The sequence below is a fragment of the Lacerta agilis genome, chromosome 4, assembly GCF_009819535.1.
Source record: "Lacerta agilis isolate rLacAgi1 chromosome 4, rLacAgi1.pri, whole genome shotgun sequence".
In the NCBI taxonomy this organism is placed as follows: domain Eukaryota; kingdom Metazoa; phylum Chordata; class Lepidosauria; order Squamata; family Lacertidae; genus Lacerta; species Lacerta agilis.
This window is the reverse complement of record NC_046315.1, coordinates 79880548-79902164: the sequence shown is the minus strand read 5'-3', so window position 1 is coordinate 79902164 and position 21617 is coordinate 79880548. Positions and strand designations below refer to the sequence as shown.

The 21617-nt window shown below is 43.6% G+C and overlaps 1 protein-coding gene across 2 annotated transcripts; it reads left to right on the top strand.

Annotated features, from left to right (window-relative positions):
• Positions 1–15205: 15205 nt before the first annotated feature.
• On the top strand, positions 15206–21301 carry TEX30 (testis expressed 30). 2 transcript variants are annotated; one of them, XM_033147785.1, is made up of 6 exons: positions 15206–15296; positions 16777–16847; positions 17683–17913; positions 18353–18404; positions 20073–20275; positions 20936–21301. In XM_033147785.1, exons 2-6 carry the CDS (start codon positions 16830–16832, stop codon positions 21095–21097), a joined length of 666 nt encoding a protein of 221 aa, XP_033003676.1. In that variant the 5' UTR covers positions 15206–15296; positions 16777–16829; the 3' UTR covers positions 21098–21301. The 2 variants fall into 2 exon arrangements, with proteins under 2 accessions (XP_033003676.1, XP_033003677.1); XM_033147786.1 differs by lacking the exon at positions 15206–15296 and adding an exon at positions 16331–16349.
• The last annotated feature ends 316 nt before the right edge of the window (positions 21302–21617 follow it).

Here is a 21617-nt window from a genome sequence, read left to right as displayed (position 1 = left end):
TGGAAGCTGCCCAGAGTGGCTGGGGCAACCCAGTCAGATTTGTGGGGTATAAACTATTGTTATGGAATGGGGTGTCCCTTTTTTCATGGGAGAAATGGTTGGAGGGTAGGAAAGAAATGATTTTGAACAAGTTTCATTTGATGAGTAACACAATGAAGTTAGCACTTTTCTCACATAGACTTTGTTGGAGTGGTTTTTTTTAAAAGAAATATTTTGCCATTTCTACTAAGGGTTTTGGGAAAGGTGTTGTTGAGATGGGCCTGACGAATCTTAGCTTTAGCAAGAGGTCAGCACCATCATGCCAGGGAACCAAGACACAAAGGACTGAACAATGCACATGTCTGGTTCTCCACACTGTCAGAAACAGGAAAATTCTTTGGTTGCTGCTTCTGATGGAAACTGAAAGCAGGAGCAGAGGTCTGGTTGCGACGCTGCTATGACCCACAATAAGAAATCAGGAGTGACGGTGCCAGAACTTGCATGTATCATGGCATCTATCGCAGCCTCTCAGTAGTTGTTAAAATAAATACTGCCGTCTAAGGAGCAAGTGATCTGGTGGTTGAGTATAATATTTCCCTGTAGTATCTTCTGGTAGCCCTGAGTATTTCACTAAGGAAGTGCAGTTCTTTTCAGTAGTAACATTTGTTATATTTACAGCACAGGAAAGCATTTACCATTTGTTTGAGGCCTACTGCCATCTTTTAAACTGTATATATGTTGGTCAAAATACAGTGCATGTTACATGGTGCAAGATTTATCACTGGATTTATTTATTTATTACTTAAAAGCAGTTTTTGGAGGGCCTGGATTAGTTTGAATCAGCAGCACTGTGGGAAACACAGAAACTAACACAGGAGAAGAGGAGAAGAAGAGTTTGGATTTGATATCCCACTTTATCACTACCCGAAGGAGTCTCAGAGCGGCTAACATTCTCCTTTCCCTTTCTCCCCCACAACAAACACTCTGTGAGGCGAGTGGGGCTGAGAGACTTCAGAGAAGGGTGACTAGCCCAAGGTCACCCAGCAGCTGCATGTGGAGGAGCGGAGACGCGAACCCGGTGCACCAGATTACGAGTCTGCCGCTCTTAACCACTACACCACACTGGCTCTCACAGGCCATTCTCCTGATTTTGATCCTAAAAAACTCCGCCCTGATGCTTATTACACTGGAGGATGGGAAACCTATATTTCCCCCTAGTATGTTGAACAACAGTTGGGGGAATGCCACAGGAAAAAACAACAACAATAAAAAACCACCCTTCTCAAATTCTGATGTTCTAATCCAATTTGGAGCAGTTCTGCAACTGTTTTTTTACTGAACGTAAATGCTCTGTGAGATCTAATCAGAGATCTCTATTCTAATGGGTGGTTTGGTCTTGCGTGCAAATGAGTGACAATGCAAAGAGATGTGGACAAAGAAGAAACGGACCATTTCCCCTTTCCCATTTGGTACACTTAGGCAGTGCTATTTTTCTAGGGGGGAAAGGGACCATGAACTTACCATGAACACCTCCCTTGTTCTCTTAGAATGGCAATGAGTTCCTGTGAGTTCCCCCTGGGGGGGAAAAGCCCTATGCTTATGGTTTCTGACCGCATTTTCTGTTTCCTTCTTCTCCATGCCTCTCTCATAAGAGGAGTCACCTGTTTTGAATCTCTTTCCATCCGAGTGCAAAAACCCCACAGCTTGTTCTGCTCGCCTCACCTCAAGAAGCATATGGTAGAGTTGCAGAAGTTTTCAGAATAGGGCAACTGAAATGATCACGGGAATAGAGCGAATCCCCTACGAAGGAAGGTTGCAGTGTTTGGGACCGTGTAGTTTAGTTAAGAGGTAAGCAGGAGACAACATGGTAGACATTTATAAAAAGAAAAGGCTTATCCAAGGGAGAGAAAGGACTGCTAAGCTGGAGGTGGGCGCCAGGGAGACAGGTAATGGCCCTTGCAATTTTAAAACCAGGTTAAGCCTGCCAAGATTCTCAGCAGTAGCCACGAGGAACGATAAACTGCTCTCTATCTTGGTGGCATTCTGTGCTTCTCTCCTGCTGTGCCAGTAAACTGATCCAGTCTTTGGAAACTTTGCTGTGTCCTGCCAGAATTAAAGCAGACCCTCCAAATATCCCTATTTTCCAGGGACAGTCCCAGATTTACAGAAGCCGTCCCAGTTTCTGATTTGATCCTGGGGTGTCCTACTTTTCTTTAGTATGTCCCTATTTTCACTGGAGAAATGTTGGAAGGCAGGAAGTTAGGCGACCCCCTGAGCCAAAGCGAAACCTCTCTAGAAGATATCTGAAGGCAGCCTTGTATTGGGAAGTTTTAAAAAAAATGTTTAATGTTTTAGTGGCACCCGCCCTGTGGAATGCCCTCCCACCAGATGTCAAAGAGAAAAACAACTACCAGACCTTTAGAAGACATCTGAAGGCAGCCCTGTTTAGGGAGGCTTTCAATGTTTAATAGATTATTGCATTTTAATGTTCTATTGGAAGCCGCCCAGAGTGGCTGGGGAAACTCAGCCAGATGGGTGGGGTATAAATAAATTATTATTATTATTATTATTATTATTATTATTATTATTATTATTAATGTTATTATTATTATTATTATTATTATTATTGGAAGCCACCCAGAGTGGCTGGGGAAACCCAGTCAAATGGGGTGGGGTAATAATAATAATAATAATAATAATAATAATAATAATAATAGAATATGACATTTCTATTTTCATTTGAGAATTGTTGGAGGGTATGTTAAAGAGGGTTTACTCAGCCCAGGATGTGTACAGCATAGGCATCAGTCTCTAGTAAGGAGAGGGGACAATCAGCAACTGTAAGTAACACGTGACATGTGGTAATACAAAGTTGCTTTCCGTTTTAAACAGAGAACTCAATACAGTACATGACATTGGGGTAGGAAATCTGTTGCTCTCCAGATTCTGTACTACAGCTCCTATCATCCTTGATCTTTGGCTATGCTGCCCAAGGCTGATGGGAGTTGTAGTCCAAAAGCATATGAAGGGCCACTGGCTTTCCATCCCTACATTTCTTGTTTGTTGTGGCCCTACAGTAAAGCATAGACGCAAAGCCTGTGTGTCCCTGTGACATTAAACTTCCTTGCACATGGGTCTGGGAAACCCAGCCCAATCAGAGAAGAAGAAGAAGAGAAGAAGAGTTTGGATTTGATATCCTGCTTTATCACTACCCTAAGGAGTCTCAAAGCGGCTAACATTCTCCTTTCCCTTCCTCCCCCACAACAAACACTCTGTGAGGTGAGTGGGGCTGAGAGACTTCAGAGAAGTGTGACTAGCCCAAGGTCACCCAGCAGCTGCATGTGGAGGAGTGGAGACACGAACCCGGTTCCCCAGATTACGAGTCTACCGCTCTTAACCACTACACCACACTGGCTCTCAGAGTATTCCTGTGGCAATTATAATGTATGGAACTGTCCTGAAAATTATCCACACACCAGCACTAAACCTATAAAAGCCAGTGCTATGCAAGAAGATATGGTCACTGTTGAGAGCATTGCTGGAGGATAGAAATGTGCTAAGTGAATTTAAATACATGTGTTAGGCTTGGATCAAGGTGATCCAGGTTCCAACTCTCCCACTCAACCAGGAATTTTAGTAGGTGGCCATGGGTCAACCATAACCTCTAAGCCCAATCTACCTTTCACATCTTCTTGAGGATAGCACAGACTAATGCAAACATGCCCAACTACACTGTCCTGAAGCGTCTGGAGGAAGAATAAGTTTAAAAGAAATAGAGAGCCTGTTCAACACAGTAATTTGCAAACAAATAAAAAGATGCAAAAAAATAATGTGTGGTATTTGAATATATGGTATTAAGAGTTAATCAATGAAAATGCCAAGTTTTTAGAAATATAATAGAGGTTCCCAACCTTGCAGCATCTTGAGACATCCACCAAGATAAAAATTAAAAAAAATCACTGTGAAAGATACTCCCTTTGAGCTTCATTAAAAGAAAAAACCTTGTGCAGAAAACAAGAGAACACAGTAATGATGAAATCATCCCTTCGCAAAGAACAACTTTCCCCAGAAGGCACCAGTGACCTCCCCAATACCGTTCCTGTTCATCATACATAAAGTACCAGCCAAAACCTTATTGCTTAAAGCCGAAGAAAGCCTGGGGGATGAGAAAGTTAGCCAAATATCTTTCTCGCTGACATTGAAACCAAGCTGAGGTCAGCTTTGCTAACACGTTTCTTGGTCAGAATTGCAACTATGAAGGTTGACAGGGTGGACTTCCTCTGTTTTGTGGGTGAGAGTTAAGATGGAGATGGCCCGGCAAAGCAAAGTGTAGTTCTTTAGGCTTCTAGCCGGATTACGGTTCTTCAGAGGTCAAACGAAAGACATGTGAGCTACTCTCCGAAATCCCAAGAATGCCCCGCTGTGCTTTGCACGTAAGATCAACCAGGTGATCTGGGAAAGACCACGGCTATTCAAGATAAGTCAGAGGTTAAAAATGGACGTGTTTTATCCCCCATAAATAAAATGTGGTTTGATAGGGTGCCCCGTGGAGTTGCGTACCACTTTGGAGAAAGACCTGCTTCAACTTTCTTATGAACTTGTGCTTGTCATGAACTTCTGATTTATAACGACTAGAAATGGCGTGCCAAACACGTCGTGTGCTCCAGCTTGTCATGTGGATTCCAGAAATCTGCTGTGCACGCAGCATCTCGCAGCAAGCAGGTTGTCGACTTGGCACAAAACAAACCCTTGTAAATAGGGGAGGGATTTTGTGACACGCAGGCCCTAATTTAAGATGGAGGCCTTAGCCACCTGACACGGTTTGCCTCACATAGCAACCACGCTCAGTAACGAAACTTAGCAGGCAGCGTTCAGAACGAGTCGGAGTTAAAGAAACAAGGGAGGCGCAGGCAAACGAGCTAAACGTGAAATGGTGTAAACAAAGTGGGTGCTACTAAAGGAGAGCAATGAAATTGTAACCCTACATTTAAAGCACATAACTTGCCCCCAGAGAATCCTGGGAATTGTGGTTTGATCAAGGTGCTTGGGATTGTAGCTCTGCGTGGGGCAAATTACAGTTCCCAGGGTTGTATAAATGCTTTAAATGTATGGTTTGTTTTAAGAAAGAAGTTAAGACAAATGGGAGGGGGGGAGGCGTGGACTTCCACTTATTCAGATACTGTATAAGATAAGTAGATATAAGGTCTGGGCTACCCCAAGACATTTTGCCCCCCAGTGCCTCATTCTGCCACAAATAGCCACCAATATGGGGCTGCTGCTGTTGGAGGTGTTGGGATGCAACACAGCTTGCACTGAAGGCTGATGTGTCTACATCGAGGAGGAGGAGGAGTAGTAGTAGTGATAATAATAATAATAATAATAATAATAATAATAATAATAATAATAATAATAATAATTTTATTTATACCCCGCCCTTCCCAGCCAAAAACCGGGCTCAGGGCGGCTAACACTATTTAAAATCACAGCAAAAACATAAAAGCAATCAATTTAAAATACAGATTAAAATACAAATTCAAAATTCAAACTGCAGTAGATCAAGAACCTCCTTGTTTCTTTGCCTGGCCTGCCTGGCTTAACCTTTGACCTTCCATCAGGTGCTAGCCTGATACCTTTAGGGTGGCTGACCTAATTTCCTGCTTCCTTCTTCTTCACACCTCCCTCGTGAGAGGAGACATCTATTTTGAACCTCATACCTTCCAACACTTCTCCAATTAAAATAGGGACGTCCTATTCCATAACAACAACAACAACAACAACAACAACAACAACAACAACAACAACAACAATTCTATTATTTATACCCCGCCCTTCTGATTGGGTTGTCCCATCCAGTCTGGGCAGCTTCCAACATATTAAAAAAAAAAAAAACTTTAAAAAAAAAAAACTTCCCTAGACAGGGCTGCCTTCAGATGTCTTCTAAAGTTGTATAGTTACTTATCTCCTTGGCTTGGAAGTCGCATACCCTCCATACCCTCCAACATTACTCTGGTGAAAATAGGGGCATCCAAGGAAAAGCAGGATATTCTGGGATCAAATCTGAAACCATCACACAGCTGCAGAGCATATGGCCACACTGCCCAGGGCGGGCACGCTCCTGAGGGGGTGTGGGATGAAGTGTGCCCTCCCAGGCATGGGATAGTCGCTCGGGTGCTTGGAGTGGCACATGCGCCCTGCAGCCATGGGCAAAGCAAGCCGCCCACGGGGGTGAAGCAAGCTGCCAATGGTGGACATTTGGCGCCATCGCCTGCCCACGACTCCCAAGCCTCCCCCAAGTTTTCCAAACAAAGCGGGAAGGGAGGAATGCCACTGGCAAAGCAGCACAGCTCTCCCCTTCCCCCAATGGCTTGGGGTAGGCTTGGGAGTCGCGGGTGGGCGGCGTTCCAAATGTCACCCCCCCCATAGCAAAGACACTTGGGACAGTACGCCCCCACTGCACCCCCCTTCCTCTGCTCCTGCCAAGACGGCATCTGTAAATCTAGGACTGTCCCTGGAAAATAGGGACACTTGGAGGGTCTGGAATCTCCCTCCATCCCAGAGCATAGCTTGTTACGTTTCTTCTTTAGTTCTTTAGTTAGTGAGAGCCAGTGTGGTGTAGTGGTTAAGAGCAGTAGACTCATAATGTGGTGAATCGGGTTCGCGTCTCCGCTCCTCCACATGCAGCTGCTGGGTGACCTTGGGCTAGTCACACTTCTCTGAAGTCTCTCAGCCCCACTCACCTCACAGAGTGTTTGTTGTGGGGGAGGAAGGAAAAGGAGAATGTTAGCCGCTTTGAGACTCCTTCGGGTAGTGAAAAGCGGGATATCAAATCCAAACTCTTCTTCTTCTTCTTCTTCTAGTTAGAACTAGGCTTTTCCCTAGCAGATTTGTATCTCCTGCAACAAAACACAGTGATTACATTCAGGGCAATGTGTGCTCTTGCAGCAGGAATTCGGTGTTCAGTTGAGTTTTAGTTAGCATGCTAACTCCAAAGGCCAGCAGTGGCTGGGAGAAATTTTCATTACAGAGAAGGGAAGAGACAGAGCTACCAGGAATCAGTTGTTAGGTTGCAGGTATGAAGTCATGTGACTGTATGACTGGAGTCATATGCCAACAGGGATACCTGTGTTGGGTGCAAATAATGTGAATGACAGCGCGATACACACAGACAAGATATTTCAAACATATATTCAATAATATGAAGAGTGGATAGAACAAAAACACTTAAATGCCATAGAGGCTCATGCGCCTGCAATATTATGCTCTATATCTGGAAGGAAGACTCATTGAGTTGAATGGGACTTACTTTTGGGTAGAGATGTGTAGAATCGCATTGCAAATATGTCTTTGTATGTATGCCCGAGGTGGGGTGTATCTTATTAAGTCCAAGGTGAAACTGACAGTGCTTTAAGTGAAGGATTCAGGCTTCCGAATTCATTACACTGAAAAGGCAAATCCATGGGAACTATGAGTAAAACCTCTCTGAGTAAAACTTAGTTGAATACCGCCCCATGTCTTCTGCTGCATTATAGCCTGAAGACACCGTTAATTTGAACAAAGGCTAACCAAGGAATTACTACCGCTATGCGAATTCTTAGCCTGGAAACTCTCTATTTCCTATTATAAATAGCAATAATCTCTTGCACCTACTATGAGTAACTGCATAGCTATGGGAGACATCATGCTTCTAGGTCCAACAGTTAAATGTTAAAGGTTTTGTATTTTGGGGTCAAGAGGTATTGAATTCAAATAAGAACAATAACGGTAGCATCTCTGCATCAGGCCAGTTTAGCATGCAGAGATTAACAAGTTTCCACTGTACAGTACATGCAGTGAGGCAACAAAGGAAAATGCTTATGGGATAGGCATTCTGTTTTGCAAGTGTGTGGAAGTGCCCGAGGCTTTGCTGCTTGCCTCGCAGAGGCAGAGACTCAGAGAGGTTTGTTTACTGGCATTTATTCTGATTAGCTGAATGAGAGGACAAGAGGGAACAGCCATAAAATGTCACACGCTGCCAACCACTCCTGCATCTCCCCACTTCAAGGTATCAGCGAATTGTAGCAGCTGCTGCAGACACACCAGTGAGTGCATCATGTCACCTAATACTGTTGCAGGAATGAAGTGCCCTTAAATAGGGGACTGACAAATTTATAGCCAAAGAAGAATCTGTCTCGAAGCACACAGCATAAAAGTACATCTATCATCTGGCCTAATGAAACAAAAATGCAAATCTGGCTCACTTCTGCAGTGTAAAGGCAGTGAATAAGATCTAGTTTGCACTGCTCGTTTTCCTTGGCGTGCCTCCTTACAACATGTTCACATGTATCATGTCTTCTTCTCCTTCCCATGATTGTGTATTGCAAGTACCTGCTCTTTTCTCTCTTTTTTGGCCAGAACCACCTTCACCTTTCGGCAGGTAATGCTTTATTTTATCCTTGCAAAGTCAATATGTAGGTGAGGATCATGAATGCTGATCTGTTGATCTAAATAAGAACAAAACAGCATACATGTAAGTATATATGAAACAGAGGAAATCATTTGGGACAGCAGAATAAGGCATCCCTGCTACATTTCTAGATGATGTAGATGTAGATGTAGATGTCGATGTCGAATATTCTAGATATGAAATAGACCAGTGGGTTGTTTTGTTCCAAGCAACATCCTCAGCAGTATGAGAGTTCCAGTCCAAACAGTGGGGTCGAGACCACAGTTTGGGTTCCAGCAGAGCAAGGGGAGTAAAGAATTGATATTTCAGAGAGCACCCTGGACAGCTCCATGTGGAGTTCACAAGTTGCCCTCCATATGTTACCTCGGCATCAAACAATCTCAGATTGGAACTTGCTTTAAAAGATTTATAAACCACTCACATTGTGATATATCAAAGGGCTATTCAGAAAACCCCAAAAGAGGATAAAATATACACCAAAAGCAACACAGTTAAAATAGCAGTACAATGCTGTGAGATGAGGAGTGGGCAATAATTTTAAAATTCATTCAGAAATTTAGCTCAAATGGTAATAAATCCTATGTCACTTTGTCACTAATGGTGGACAAAAAGCCAATAGCAGGAAGTCCTCAAACTTGGAATGTAATGGCCAGGCAGAGCATCTCTCAAGTACTGGTATCCTGGTCCTAATTTATGCAGAGCTTTGAAACAAGTAACAACACCTTGAACTTGTCCCGGGAACAGTCATTGCAACTGCTTCAACAGAGGTGTAATGTGTTGACAACAGTTAGCCACAGAACAACAGCCTTGCAGCAGCATTCTGCACAAGCTGCATTTTCTGGATGACACTCAAGGGCAGCCCCACATAGTGGTTACCAATGTATGGACCACTGGGGCCAGATTATCCAGGAATGGCTATAGCGAGCATATCAACCGAAGGTCATAGAAGGCACTCCTAGCCACTGAAGTAAGAAAGATGAATCAATTAAGGTCCCCAGATTACAAACCTGCTTCTTCAAAGGGAGTCCGACCCTGCCCAGAATAGGCAAACGGCCAGTTTCCCGGACTCAGAAACTACCCACCCACAGGGACACTGTCTTACCAGGCTCAGTTTCAGATCACTGGCCCTCATCCAGCCCACCACTGCATCCAGTTACCTTCTCATGACTTGCACGTCCAGTCCTGATTCGGATGAGAAATAGAGCCGAGTTCCAACAGCATACTGAAGACCTTGTGCTCTAAATCTCTTAAGACTACTATTGGTGGCTTCGTGAAATGTTAAATAGTACAGGGGGGAAATAGTACCCTGTGGTACCAGGGGCTGGCACATAATTACCAAGTGCTTATTTCTGGAATCGACTCTGCAGGTAAGAGCAGAACCACTGAGGAACCCCAACCCCAACATAGAAGGTCCAGGAGCGTGCCATAGTCAATGGTATCAAATGCCATTGGTAGATCAAGCAAGAGTAAGAAACCCATGGAAAACTTCAGAAGCCAAGTTACAGACAGGTTACAATAGCATCAGGTACATGACGTGTTCAAGTTAGACCAAAATCTTTTGGGTTTTTTGACCAAAGCTCACAATTTGAAAATGGACTATTACAAAATAAGGACAAACTTTTGTCTAGAATGTATAACCTTTCATTAGAATGGTAAACAAAAGACGAGCCAGTTAAAGCTTCAACGACACACTGGGCAATGGATATAGGACACAATATAGACCTAAACCTCTGGGAGAAACTTTGAGAAAGTGATTTGAAATTTACTTCATAGATGGTATCTAACTCCGAGTAGGTTGGCTAAGATGTATAAAGTACAATCCGATACATGTAGGTGAGGACAACTTGTCGAATGCATTCCTTCAAGCACCCTGTTCATGTTATTAGGCTGCAGTAAGTGAAAATGAACCCCTAATCTTTATTCGGACAGTGCCTTGACAGATTCTGTAACAACAACAGAATGGATATCAGTACAGAGGCAAACAACTAGACCCCCCCCCCAAAGTGTCTCATAAACAATTCACGTTGGGATCCAGAAAGTTGTGTAGCTCCACCCACAGGTGCAGATGTCAACAGCCCTTTGACCACTCAGAGAAGTTCTGCAGGACTTCTGCTTGAGGATGCAAGAGACCTTTTTGTTTCCCTCATCGCTACTCAGTAGGCCCAACAAAGCACCCCAACTTGTGTTTGGTTGGCTTTGGAATGTACCTTGTGTCTTGAATCTAGTTGACATCTGGATCATTTCACCACCCAGAGCTCTCAGAATACCATGTTCCCTCTATGATACCAGAGAGGGGAACTCAGGAGTGATGGCATCATATATTGTATACAACACTAAAGTCTCACGTCGAATGTAACTGATCTGTAGAAAAGACTCTTATGACCCAGAAAAAAGAGACAATGCATGTACTTTTGTAATCAAAGAAAATCTATAATAAAAATAATTATTTTTTAAAAAGTGAGTGGCCAAAGATGCTTCTTTCTTTCTTTTTAAATTGGCAGCAGTACGTTTCCAAAAGATAACAGAAAACAACTTTACCAGGAGCTGTGCAATAGCTAGCAGAAAGTTAATGTAGATCTCAGTGAATAATGTTATTCTTTCCTAAAGAGGCAGATGTTTTTCATGCAGAGCTGCCTTTAGCACATCAAGCCTATCAGAGAAGTCTACACAGTTATCTTTAAGCAGGCTATCATGATACTTGCCATACCACATTAGAAACCAGACAAATACACCTTGCTATTTATTGATTTATTTCAGATGGTAAATTCCCCCCCCCCCGGGCACTCCTTGCTTAAGAGATGCACGATACGCTTGGTAAATGAGGGCTCTTCCCCTTGGTGTGTTGTGACGGTTATAAAAATCAATCTATGATAACTTTCCCAGAGAGCAGAGGGCGGGGGAATGAAGAATCGGATACCTTTAGTATGTGCGTGTGTTTTTCTTTTTTCTTAACAAGACTAACTTTAGTCTTTATTTCACTTTACTCTTTAGAAAGAACAGCAGCAACAAAAGTGGCCGGATGATTCTACTGCCTTCATCTCCATTAACCCCCCCCCCCATGTTAGTATTTGTATTCCTTAAGACGAGAATGCATATTATTCTATGACTACATCCTGGAACCTCTTTGGGAATTTTATAATGACCTGAACTAAATATAACTGGAGGCAGTCTACACACATCTGTGATCAAAATAGATGGTGTGCATTCTGCTTAAGGTTTCTTGGAGCTGCGCTGAAAGGTGATGCAATACAAGGAGGAGAAGGAGATCTGCTAACGTTCCTATTCCATCCTTCTAGAAGAGGTCTAAAACTTAGGACTGTCAGATTGCTGATGGGCAGGTGCTCAATAATAACTAAAGCTAAAGAAGATGCGAGATCACTGTTCTTGCTTTCCCCCTCAGAGCTTTATATGTATATTGCAATGCCGAGGCAAACGCGATATAGGACGTTTGTATACAAAGCTTGCACTGGATTATACAGCAAATGCAAATTTCGGACTACATGTGCCATAGTTTCTGATGGCGAAAACTGATGGGAGCTGTAGGCCACATCATCTGGAATCTATCAGTTTGGGTACCCAATGCAGGCTTTGAAAAATGCAAGGGCGTTCCCTTTCAGCCTAGACACTCACACGCCCTGAAATGTGAAAAAGAAACAAACAGGATCTTCTTGCAGCAAGACTGCTCCCGCTGTTTCAAGGTTCCTAGTTCCATCCATTAGACCAAGGTGTGTGTGTGTGTGTGTGTGTGTGTGTGTGTCCTTCAGTGTGCATGTGAGGGTTTCAGGATAGGGTTGGTAGTGGGGGTTTAGTGGAGTTTGCATGGGGTTTCAGTGTGGGTCAGTGTTGGTGCGTTTGGATCAGTAGAAGATGCAGTATTGTGAAGGAGCTGTTTGTGTGGGGCAGGTTGCGTGGGTGTTTCACTTTGGGGTGTGGTTTCAGTTTTGGGCAGGGTGTGTGCGGGTGTGTTTGTCACTGTGGGGTTAGTTGTGAGTGGGCTCCCGTAGACTTCAATGCGGCAAGAGGACCTTAATAACTTTTGAACTGCTGCTCAGAGCCTTTGGATGGGGTTAAGAATTCAATACACTTTGCATTTAAAGGAAAATATATCAAATGTGCATTTTCTGAAACAATACAGCCATCCTTCCCTATTTGAACTTATTCGATTTTTGCAAAGCAATCCTCCAAGCAATTTTTTAAAAAATGTCGACATTAGGGGGGAGATGCGTATAAAAATGAATGTTGTTTTTGTTTAGTCGTTTAGTTGTGTCCGACTCTTCGTGACCCCCATGGACCAGAGCACGCCAGGCACTCCTGTCCTCCTGTTCATAAAAATGAATAGGTTAGTGAAAATAACGTACACAAATGCATTATATTAGGATAAATTGTTTGTAAAAATGTGTGCATTGATCCAAACTGCATACAAAAGTGTGTTCATTGGGATAAATTTGTGCTAAAACGCTCAATAATTTTCATTTAAAAAATAGCAAATTGCAGTAGAAATGTGGAGAGCTGAATTCAAGGTTGACAAGAGGAGAAACTGAGATTATTGAGAAGTCCTTCCACCCCTACTCAGAACTTCATCAAAGCAATGAAAGATTGCCTTAAAACGGCAGTAATTTTATCGGCTACTCATCTTAACTAGATGGAGGCATTCCTTTGCCCTTTTGATTCCAAAACAACTTCTTTGTTGAATCTGAAGAAAGCAGTTCCTGACTAGTTCGGGCCTTTTACCCTGTGTTATGTTTTTTCTAATAATTATTTTTAACTTGGCAAGCGGTCTCTCTTTGATACTTCTCTGCCCTGGCTAATTTAGAAAGGAATGTCTAGAAGATACACATAGCAGCCAAGTCGATCTCTTGGATGAGCTTATCACAGGGCTTGTGGATTTTGACTTTTGGTCTTAACAAATTCCACTAGTATGAAGTCAGTTGACACGAAGATCTTTGGCACATTTATTTCCCAGCAGGCATTAAACCATGATGCAAGCAGATTTCCAACTGGTGAACACAGCCCAAAATAGCAGCGGGGTCAGCAGGCCTATTGACTTTTACATGTTGACAAAGGAAACTTCCTGAAGTGTCTGCTTAGAAACTGCGTATTCGATAGTACCTGTATGTGCTCTTTGCAGGTCTTACATCTATAAATACTGAACAGAGAAATCTTTGCTATCTCTGCAAGTAGTTGTTTATCTCCTAAACCCATAAAATTATAAAGGTTGCTGGTGTGGAATTTGTTTTTTAAAAAACCCTAGATATTTGTTGGCAAACCATCAGAAAACAGTTCATAGGTAAAGGTAAAGGGACCCCTGACCATCAGGTCCAGTCGTGTCCGACTCTGGGGTTGCGGCGCTCATCTCGCTCTATAGGCCGAGGGAGCCGGTGTTTGTCCGCAGACAGCTTCCGGGTCATGTGGCCAGCATGACAAAGCCGCTTCTGGTGAACCAGAACAGCACACGGAAACGCCGTTTACCTTCCCGCCAGAGCGGTCCCTATTTATCTACTTGCACTTTGACGTGCTTTCGAACTGCTAGGTGGGCAGGAGCTGGGACCGAGCAACGGGAGCTCACCCCGTGGTAGGGATTCGAACCGCCGACCTTCTGATCAGCTAGCCCTTGACTCTGTGGTTTAACCCACAGCGCCACCTGTGTCCCTGGGTCCTATGAAAACAGTTCATAGATGACACTTAAACCCACCCTTCACTTACGAGAGCAATATGTTCCCTTATAAGCACAGGGTGGTGAAAAGAAAGTAAATTTAGGGATTATCCACACTTTCTCTTGTCCTGCTTTTCTGCCTCCCCAAACCCGCAGCAATTTGGGTTTTCCCTAATTCCCATTTGCTTTGATCTATCACTAAAGAGTGGGGTTTCCCTTCGAAAGGAGCAGACTAGCAAGGGGGAAACTGCTTGGGCCCCTGCTTTCTAGCCATGACACGAGTGGAGGTGTGTACGCACACACACTATCGCTTTAAAATGCATTTGCTACTCCCCCCCCAAATGCTGGGAACTGTAGTTTGCACCCAATAGAACTACACTTCCCAACACCCTTAGCAAACTACAGTTCCTGGGATACTCTATGGCGGGGCAATGTGTTCTAAATGTCCAACGTGCATGCAGCCTTAAACATTATTGCTGGGGGGGGGGAGGGATGGGGGGGGGATCTGAATTTACACTCTCACAATCTGCACCCGATTTCTCAGCCCTTGGTAATTGCTTTCAAAGCTTTCGTTTATTAAACGGCTCTGGTGGTTTGCGATCCCAACGAGAGTGCTTTCATTCTCCCAACAGAGTTTTCTGCTCTGAAAACAGAAAGCGGAGCTAGTTACAAAGACAGCATACACAACGGTAATGTTCAAAGTTATCTGCCCAGGATTCTGTAGTTTGATATTTGACTATGTTTTTATATATGCTGTAAGTGGCTGGGCAAACCCAGCCAGATGGGAAGGATCAACAACAACAACAACAACAACAACAACAACAACAACAGGGGCTTTTATTGGGGGTTTGTTGCTCTTATTGATGTTAATTCTTTGTGTCTTTGTTTTGGCTCGTTATGATTCACGCGGCCATCCTGCCATTTGGCTGCGTGTGTTTACACCTTAAAGGCACCGGTGTACATCGGACGGAGTGTGTGGGGTGGCAAGGCGTTATGTAGGTGTGTCCCTCTTTTTCTTCGACTTCCTCCCTCAGCGTTAGGAGCCGCTGGCTGGGCTTTCACTTCGGCGCGCGTACTACAACTCCCAGCATGCAATTGCATAGCACGCAATTGCAGGCACCCTTGCGGGAAGAGGAAAGAAGGCGCGGAAAGAAGGAGCCGCGATCTCGGGCGCGCATGACTCCAGAAGCAAGTTTCTCCTCCAGCGGGACTTACTCCCGAGTAAACGAGCCATAATAAGGGATGCTGCAGCCTCAGGAGCGCGGGTGGGGGTTTCCTTAGAAGGAGGGGAAAGAAAGAATCGGGGTTTTCTTTTTTGAAAGGGAAATCTCTCATAGAATCCTAGAGTTGGAAGGGACCCACGAGGGACAATGTAGTCCAACCCCGTGCAATGCAGGAATCAAAACACGCGGTCCCGCCCATCCAGTGTGAAACCATGTGCCGAATCCTGCTGAGCTTTGTGCTTGTGCCGGCAGTTTTATTTCTGCGTCGGAGTCCCTGTTACGTATCTGCCGGCAGCAGCGTTTTTGGTTTTGTGAGTGCGCACTGCGCAGCTCGCAGGTGGGGTCCGTTGCAGCCCCCCACCCCCAAAATGTCTTGCTGCACCTTCAAAGCTAACCATTTTATTGCAGTTTTGCCAGTTTGGTCAAGGTGCCTTGTCCTCAGCAGAGAGATTCCTGCATTGCAGGGGGCGGGACTGGATGACCCTCGGGGTCCCTTCCAAGCCCAAAATGCTATGATTCTATGACACATTCATTAATACAAAGGGGACATCTAGAAACGGGGAGCACAGAAAGGCAGGCAAAGAACTGTGTGTGTATAGGGGCTGCAATATGTACAGCCAGAAGGCTGCTCTCCTTGTCTTTCACAGTCCCTGATGAAAACCCAAATAGTGCCAAGTCGCTTCACCCTTCTTCTTGACCAAGGGATAGCTTGGTCACTAAAGCATGATACTCTCAACCTCAGATTTGTGGGTTCAAGCCCCACATTGGGCAAAAGATTCTTGCATCGCAGGGGGTTGCATGACCCTCGTTGTTCCTTCCATTTCTATAATTCTGTTGTGGGATAGCTATAGCAACAGCAACAAGCAGCTAAGTAAGTGTCAGTTTGTTGCCCTTTAAAATTAACCAACCCCCCAATTCGTTCCTCATGCCCCTTAGTTATTATTATGTATTTTATTATTTTTTAAAATTTATCTACCGCCCTTCATCCGATGATCACAAATCAGTGTGCTTTCTCTTTGCTACTTAACTGAGATATCTTTCTACTGAGAGGGTGAGCAGGTGTGCTTAGTTGCCCACGTCTGGTTGCACTAGTAATTTTGGTTGTCTGTTTTGAATTTTTTTGGGCCTAGATTAACTGATAAATCTTGATAAAAGTCTGGAGAGATTTTTTTTTTTGTTCCACAAAGAGAAAGCCCCGGGGTAGGTGGGTTTGTCTATTAACACGGAGCAGTAGGAAGGCATCCGTTTAACCTCCATCGACCCTGAGTAGTTTATGCAGCTGTGTACAAAGCTGGAAGGAAGTTCTGTAGGAGTCAAATATGAATGGCAGTGTATCTTTGAATACCAGAGGCTGCGGGATGTCCTGTAAGGTTTTTTTTTTTTTACCTGTCCATAGCAAGCAATAGGCCATATTCCTGTGGTTGTCCATGTTGAGCTGCTGGGTGGCAGCCATTCATGTTTGGTTAATTTTATTACAGTGACTTGCAGTCAAGCGTCCTGAGACACGAACTTGCGAGATCGCAACAGGAAAATGGGTGACTGTTCAGAGGTATGTCGCTGCAGGTTTATCTTTGCTCTGTATACAGGTTTGATTTTAAAGCTCCTATTCTAATCCTAAGCAAGCTTAATAAATTCACAGAAGCCACTAGCTCACACACACAAAACCCCCCACACACTTTTCATGTGTGCCCATGTTAGTCTATACCTTTTACTGAAAAGGTAAAAAAAAGTTTTGTAAAAACATTTTACTTGGTGTTTACAAGTCCAGCTCTACATTGTTAATTGTATGGATAGTTTAAAAGTTGTTCAAACACTTCCAAACAAACCAACATTTTATTTTTCACACAGATTAAAGCAACCGAATGATTAATGTGACTTGGCTTTGAAGATGTTGAATTAGGTCGTTGACAAGAACAAAGAAAACTGTATCTTCTTATGTCTCTTAGGATGCCTCCAGATGACTTGTTTATTGACGATTTATCCTGATTTGTTTTACAGGGAGATTAGGTGACATTGGCTATGTAATGAGCATTCATTTTGATTTGTTTAGATAGATGGCAGTGCTTCAGAGCAAGTGTTATTCCACACTTTCCAGTGCAGTTCCCCACCACTTTCCTTACAGCAAAAAGTCTGAATTTTTTAGGAAGCGGGGTTATTGAGCAATCAACTATAATTGTGCAACCTGAATTTGCTAGTATGTGACTGGATGATACTTGAAAATTGTGGGAATCTGGAAATGCCCTTCGTCACAAGAACAGTTTCCGTTTCCTTTTGGAGTGCCCTGTGTCAAAGGATCGGACCAACATGGCAGCTAGTCTGATGCACTGTGTTTTATGCACGGGTGCTGAAAACATATTTGTTGATTTCAGTGTTTTCATTTCTAGACCAGTGTGAAGATACCATTTGGAAGCAAATACTTAGATGCCGTTTTCTCCATCCCCGAGAAGAAGCTGCCGTATGCTGTGATTCTTACTCACGGTGCATCTGGTGATATGAATTTCTCTCACCTTGTATCTTTGGCAAACTATCTGGCCTCTCATGGATTTCTGTGTCTGCGATTTACCTGCAAAAGCCTCAATATCATCTATAGAACTAAAGCATATAAGGCTGTTGTGGTATGAAACACCAAGTTTGTTTTTTTACTTCAAGGAGAATGGAACATTGTGCTAATTCTTGTACCCTAAAGTGTTATAATCCTTTGCTTGTTTATCTGGGATTAAGCCCCATTTAGCTCATTTGGGTTTCTGAATAAATGTGTATCGGATTGTAGTCTAAGCCACATAGCCCATATGTAGCTTCCTCCAATCAACATGTAGACTTAATGTATAAAATTTATATGTATGTAGAGATGGATCTTTCTCCTGTGGTTTCTTCATTTTTCACTATGTAAGAAACTGAGTGTATTGAAAGCAGTCCCTGTTCTGTGTATCTGTTTGTTAGGGTACATATTTGTTGAGTAGACTGCATTTTGCTGTGTGCATCTTTTAGCAAGTTACTTTCTAGATGTTTGTATTGATTATCCAAAAATGTTAATCTTTAACCTTTTTTTTAAAGGAATATTTAAGATCATCAGGCAACTACACACTTTCTGGCATTTTTCTTGGAGGTAAGAAAATTTGAAGGTCCATATATGTAACACGGCTTCTTATTTCCCTCCTGCCAAACAGGGTTATGACAAATATTTTTGAATGAGGCAGGCATTTCACATACCGGGTTTTTTTGTTGTTGATTGCGTATGTATATTTTATAGATATGGATTTAAGCTATTTCTGCTTAGCATTTCTGAACAACACAGACCTCTGTTCTCACCTAAAGAGTCAAAGGCGGTTCTTTTTGCCTCCAAATGAGGCAAACCAATCGATTCAAGTTACAAGAAAGGAGATTCCGACTGAACATCAGGAGGAACTGTGTGATGCCAAGAGCTGTTCGACAGTGGAAAGGATGCCCACGAGAGGACGCCTCCTTCCTTGGAGGTTTTTAAACAGAGATCGGGTGGCCATCTGGGGTGTATAATTTAGTTGAGATTCCTGCTTTGCAGGGGGTTGGACTAGATGATCCTCAGGGTCCCTTCCAACTCTACTTCTGTGATCCAAACCTTTACTTATGGAACTCCATGCATCAATTCACTACTGTCAGGTCTGCGTTAGGGTTGCTCACGAGTAATCAGGCATGAGTCTCAACTGTCTTTTAACAGTTTATTGGTGCAGACTATTTACAGTGCAGAGAACATGGAAACATGACCGCCCTAGTCACTCGCAGAATCCGGGAGTGCCGGTTTCCGGATGTGACTCCAACATAAGAATTTCGGCACCCCAAAGCGCTGCCTCCCCGGTCTCCTTTTGACCCCTCTGCGCAACTGGGGTGACAGAAGTGGCGTGCTCGCCTCAGAGCGAAACTCATGAGGCGTGCTGGGGCTCTCAGCAGCATCTCCAAGCCCTTGTCTTGCCTGGCTGTTTCTAGCCTGCCCCTTCCCACTGGAGGAGATGCCGCTCTTTCCGCTGGAGGAGGTCACACTACTGAGGTGTCTGGGCTCTCGGTACATCGACGAGACCTCCCACCCTGCTGAGGGCAGTTCCCTGACATCCACCTATTTGATAAGGAATTCAGTGTTGCACTCGGATCTTTTCACCTGCACAAGTATTTTTGCTTGCCATACAGAATGGTCTGTCCTCCCTCCCCCCTCCCCCCACTTACATGCTTCCTAAAGGCATCCAGTTGGTCAGAGCTGGAATTGATGTGATCCAACAGAACTTTTTCCTAAAACTGTTACGGACCTCGAGAGCCAGTGTGGTGTAGTGGTTAAGAGCGGTAGACTCGTAATCTGGGGAACCGGGTTCGTGTCTCCGCTCCTCCACATGCAGCTGCTGGGTGACCTTGGGCTAGTCACACTTCTTTGAAGTCTCTCAGCCCCACTCACCTCACAGAGTGTTTGTTGGGGAGGAAGGGAAAGGAGAATGTTAGCCGCTTTGAGACTCCTTAGGGTAGTGATAAAGCAGGATATCAAATCTTCTTCTTCTTCTTCTTGGCTGTGATTTAAGCCTGACATTTTTCATCCAGCAGCGTTGAGGTAGCTGCAAAAGTTCACGTTGCCTCCATGTAAATAAATCCCTAGATAATGTGCACCAACTGTAGCAGGGTTCCCGAGTTTTGAGTGCTTTCATCAGAGAAATACGGAGGATTAGAAGTCCTTGAAAATGGTTGTTACACAGAATGCGTAGCTCGAATCACAAAAAATGTATTTCTCCCCCCTTCTTTGATTCTTAATGGGATGTAGGCCGCTCAATGGGCTCGCGTGCTGCTGCTTCTGTGATACGACAAGCGGACCAAGATAATGACAGCTTCATTCAAGGTCTGATATGCTTGTCTTACCCGCTGCATCGACCAAAGCTTCACTCTAAACTTCGGGATGAAGATTTATTGTCCATTCAGTCTCCTGTGCTATTTGTGTCTGGAGATACAGATGAGATGTGTGATAAAGTGAGTACCTGGACGCGCTGGAAAGTGGAGAAAAATAACACTCTTGCTTAAAATGTGCGATACCGATAAGCCCATGTTTTCTAACACGGTGATGAAAGGAGCTTTCTGGAGGTTTGCCTTGCTGGGTTGCTACGTAGGTTCAAAATAATGGCGGGCGAGAAGCTTTGGTTTCTTTAACAGAACGTTCACCTCCTCTCCCTTTCTCCACACTTATTTATTTCTCAGTCAGTGCTAACAAATAAATAAGTCAAACCCATAAAAAAGCACATTTCCCCCTATGGAATTGCCCAGTTTGTATCAAAAGCAAACCATACTTCCATTTTAGAACTTTTGTTTGCATAGCGTATGATTTCACATCCTTTCTGGGGGGGAAATTCATCTATCTTATCCACTAAACTGTGTGTGTATGAAGTTAAGGGCAGCACTCTTTAATAATCTTGCTAGCACTATTAAACACCACCATTTTTGCCCCCTTACACCCCACGTGATGCTCTGCTTAGAGAACCATGCGAAGCCAACATGGACAAAAGATATTCCTGGGCCATGCCGACAGTTATTGACTGCCTCACCCAAGTAATGCTGTCTTCTGTGGGAAATGAACTCTTTTAACAGTTAGATACGTCTTTCTGATCTATTTTGTCCCTCCATTTGTTTCAATAGCAACTGCTGGATGGCGTTGCAGTCAAAATGCAAGCTCCCAAGAAAATTCATTGGGTTGAAAAGGCAAACCACAGCATGGCAGCGAGAGGACGGAATGCAGACGACATCTCGATGGAAATAAACAAGCAGGTTTTGTCTTGGATCAAAGAAATCATTGAATAGCGACAGAAGCAATTGGCCAATTCCAACTAGCCTCTGTAGTCGGTATAAAATGGATTAATAACACCACCTTATAGGAGTATAAGTAATCAGCTCTGTGCTAAAGCACTGGCAAAAACAACCGCGTGTTTTTGTAACTTCATTAGAGTGTAAAATATGTTCTGCTCTACGTATTTGGTTTTGTGTATATATAGTTCATGTTCAGAGATAACGGAAATAAATAAATCTTACTGTGTTTTTTACTTTCCAAAAAAAGCACTGTATCTCACACATCTATTTTTATACATGGTATTTTTTCCAAAGCAAATCTGTTAGCAGACAATTCTTTACTGGATTGCATGAAATGGGTAGCCTAGCCGTACCATGCCAGGTGGAGCAGTTTGGAGATCGATTTCCTCCAACAGACCAGATTATATCTGCATTGGGTAAACCTGAATTGACAGGGGGGGAACATTGAGATTGGTATTGTTTGGTGTCACATTATCTGGACTATGCAGACTAAAAGGGAATGCAAACAGTAAAG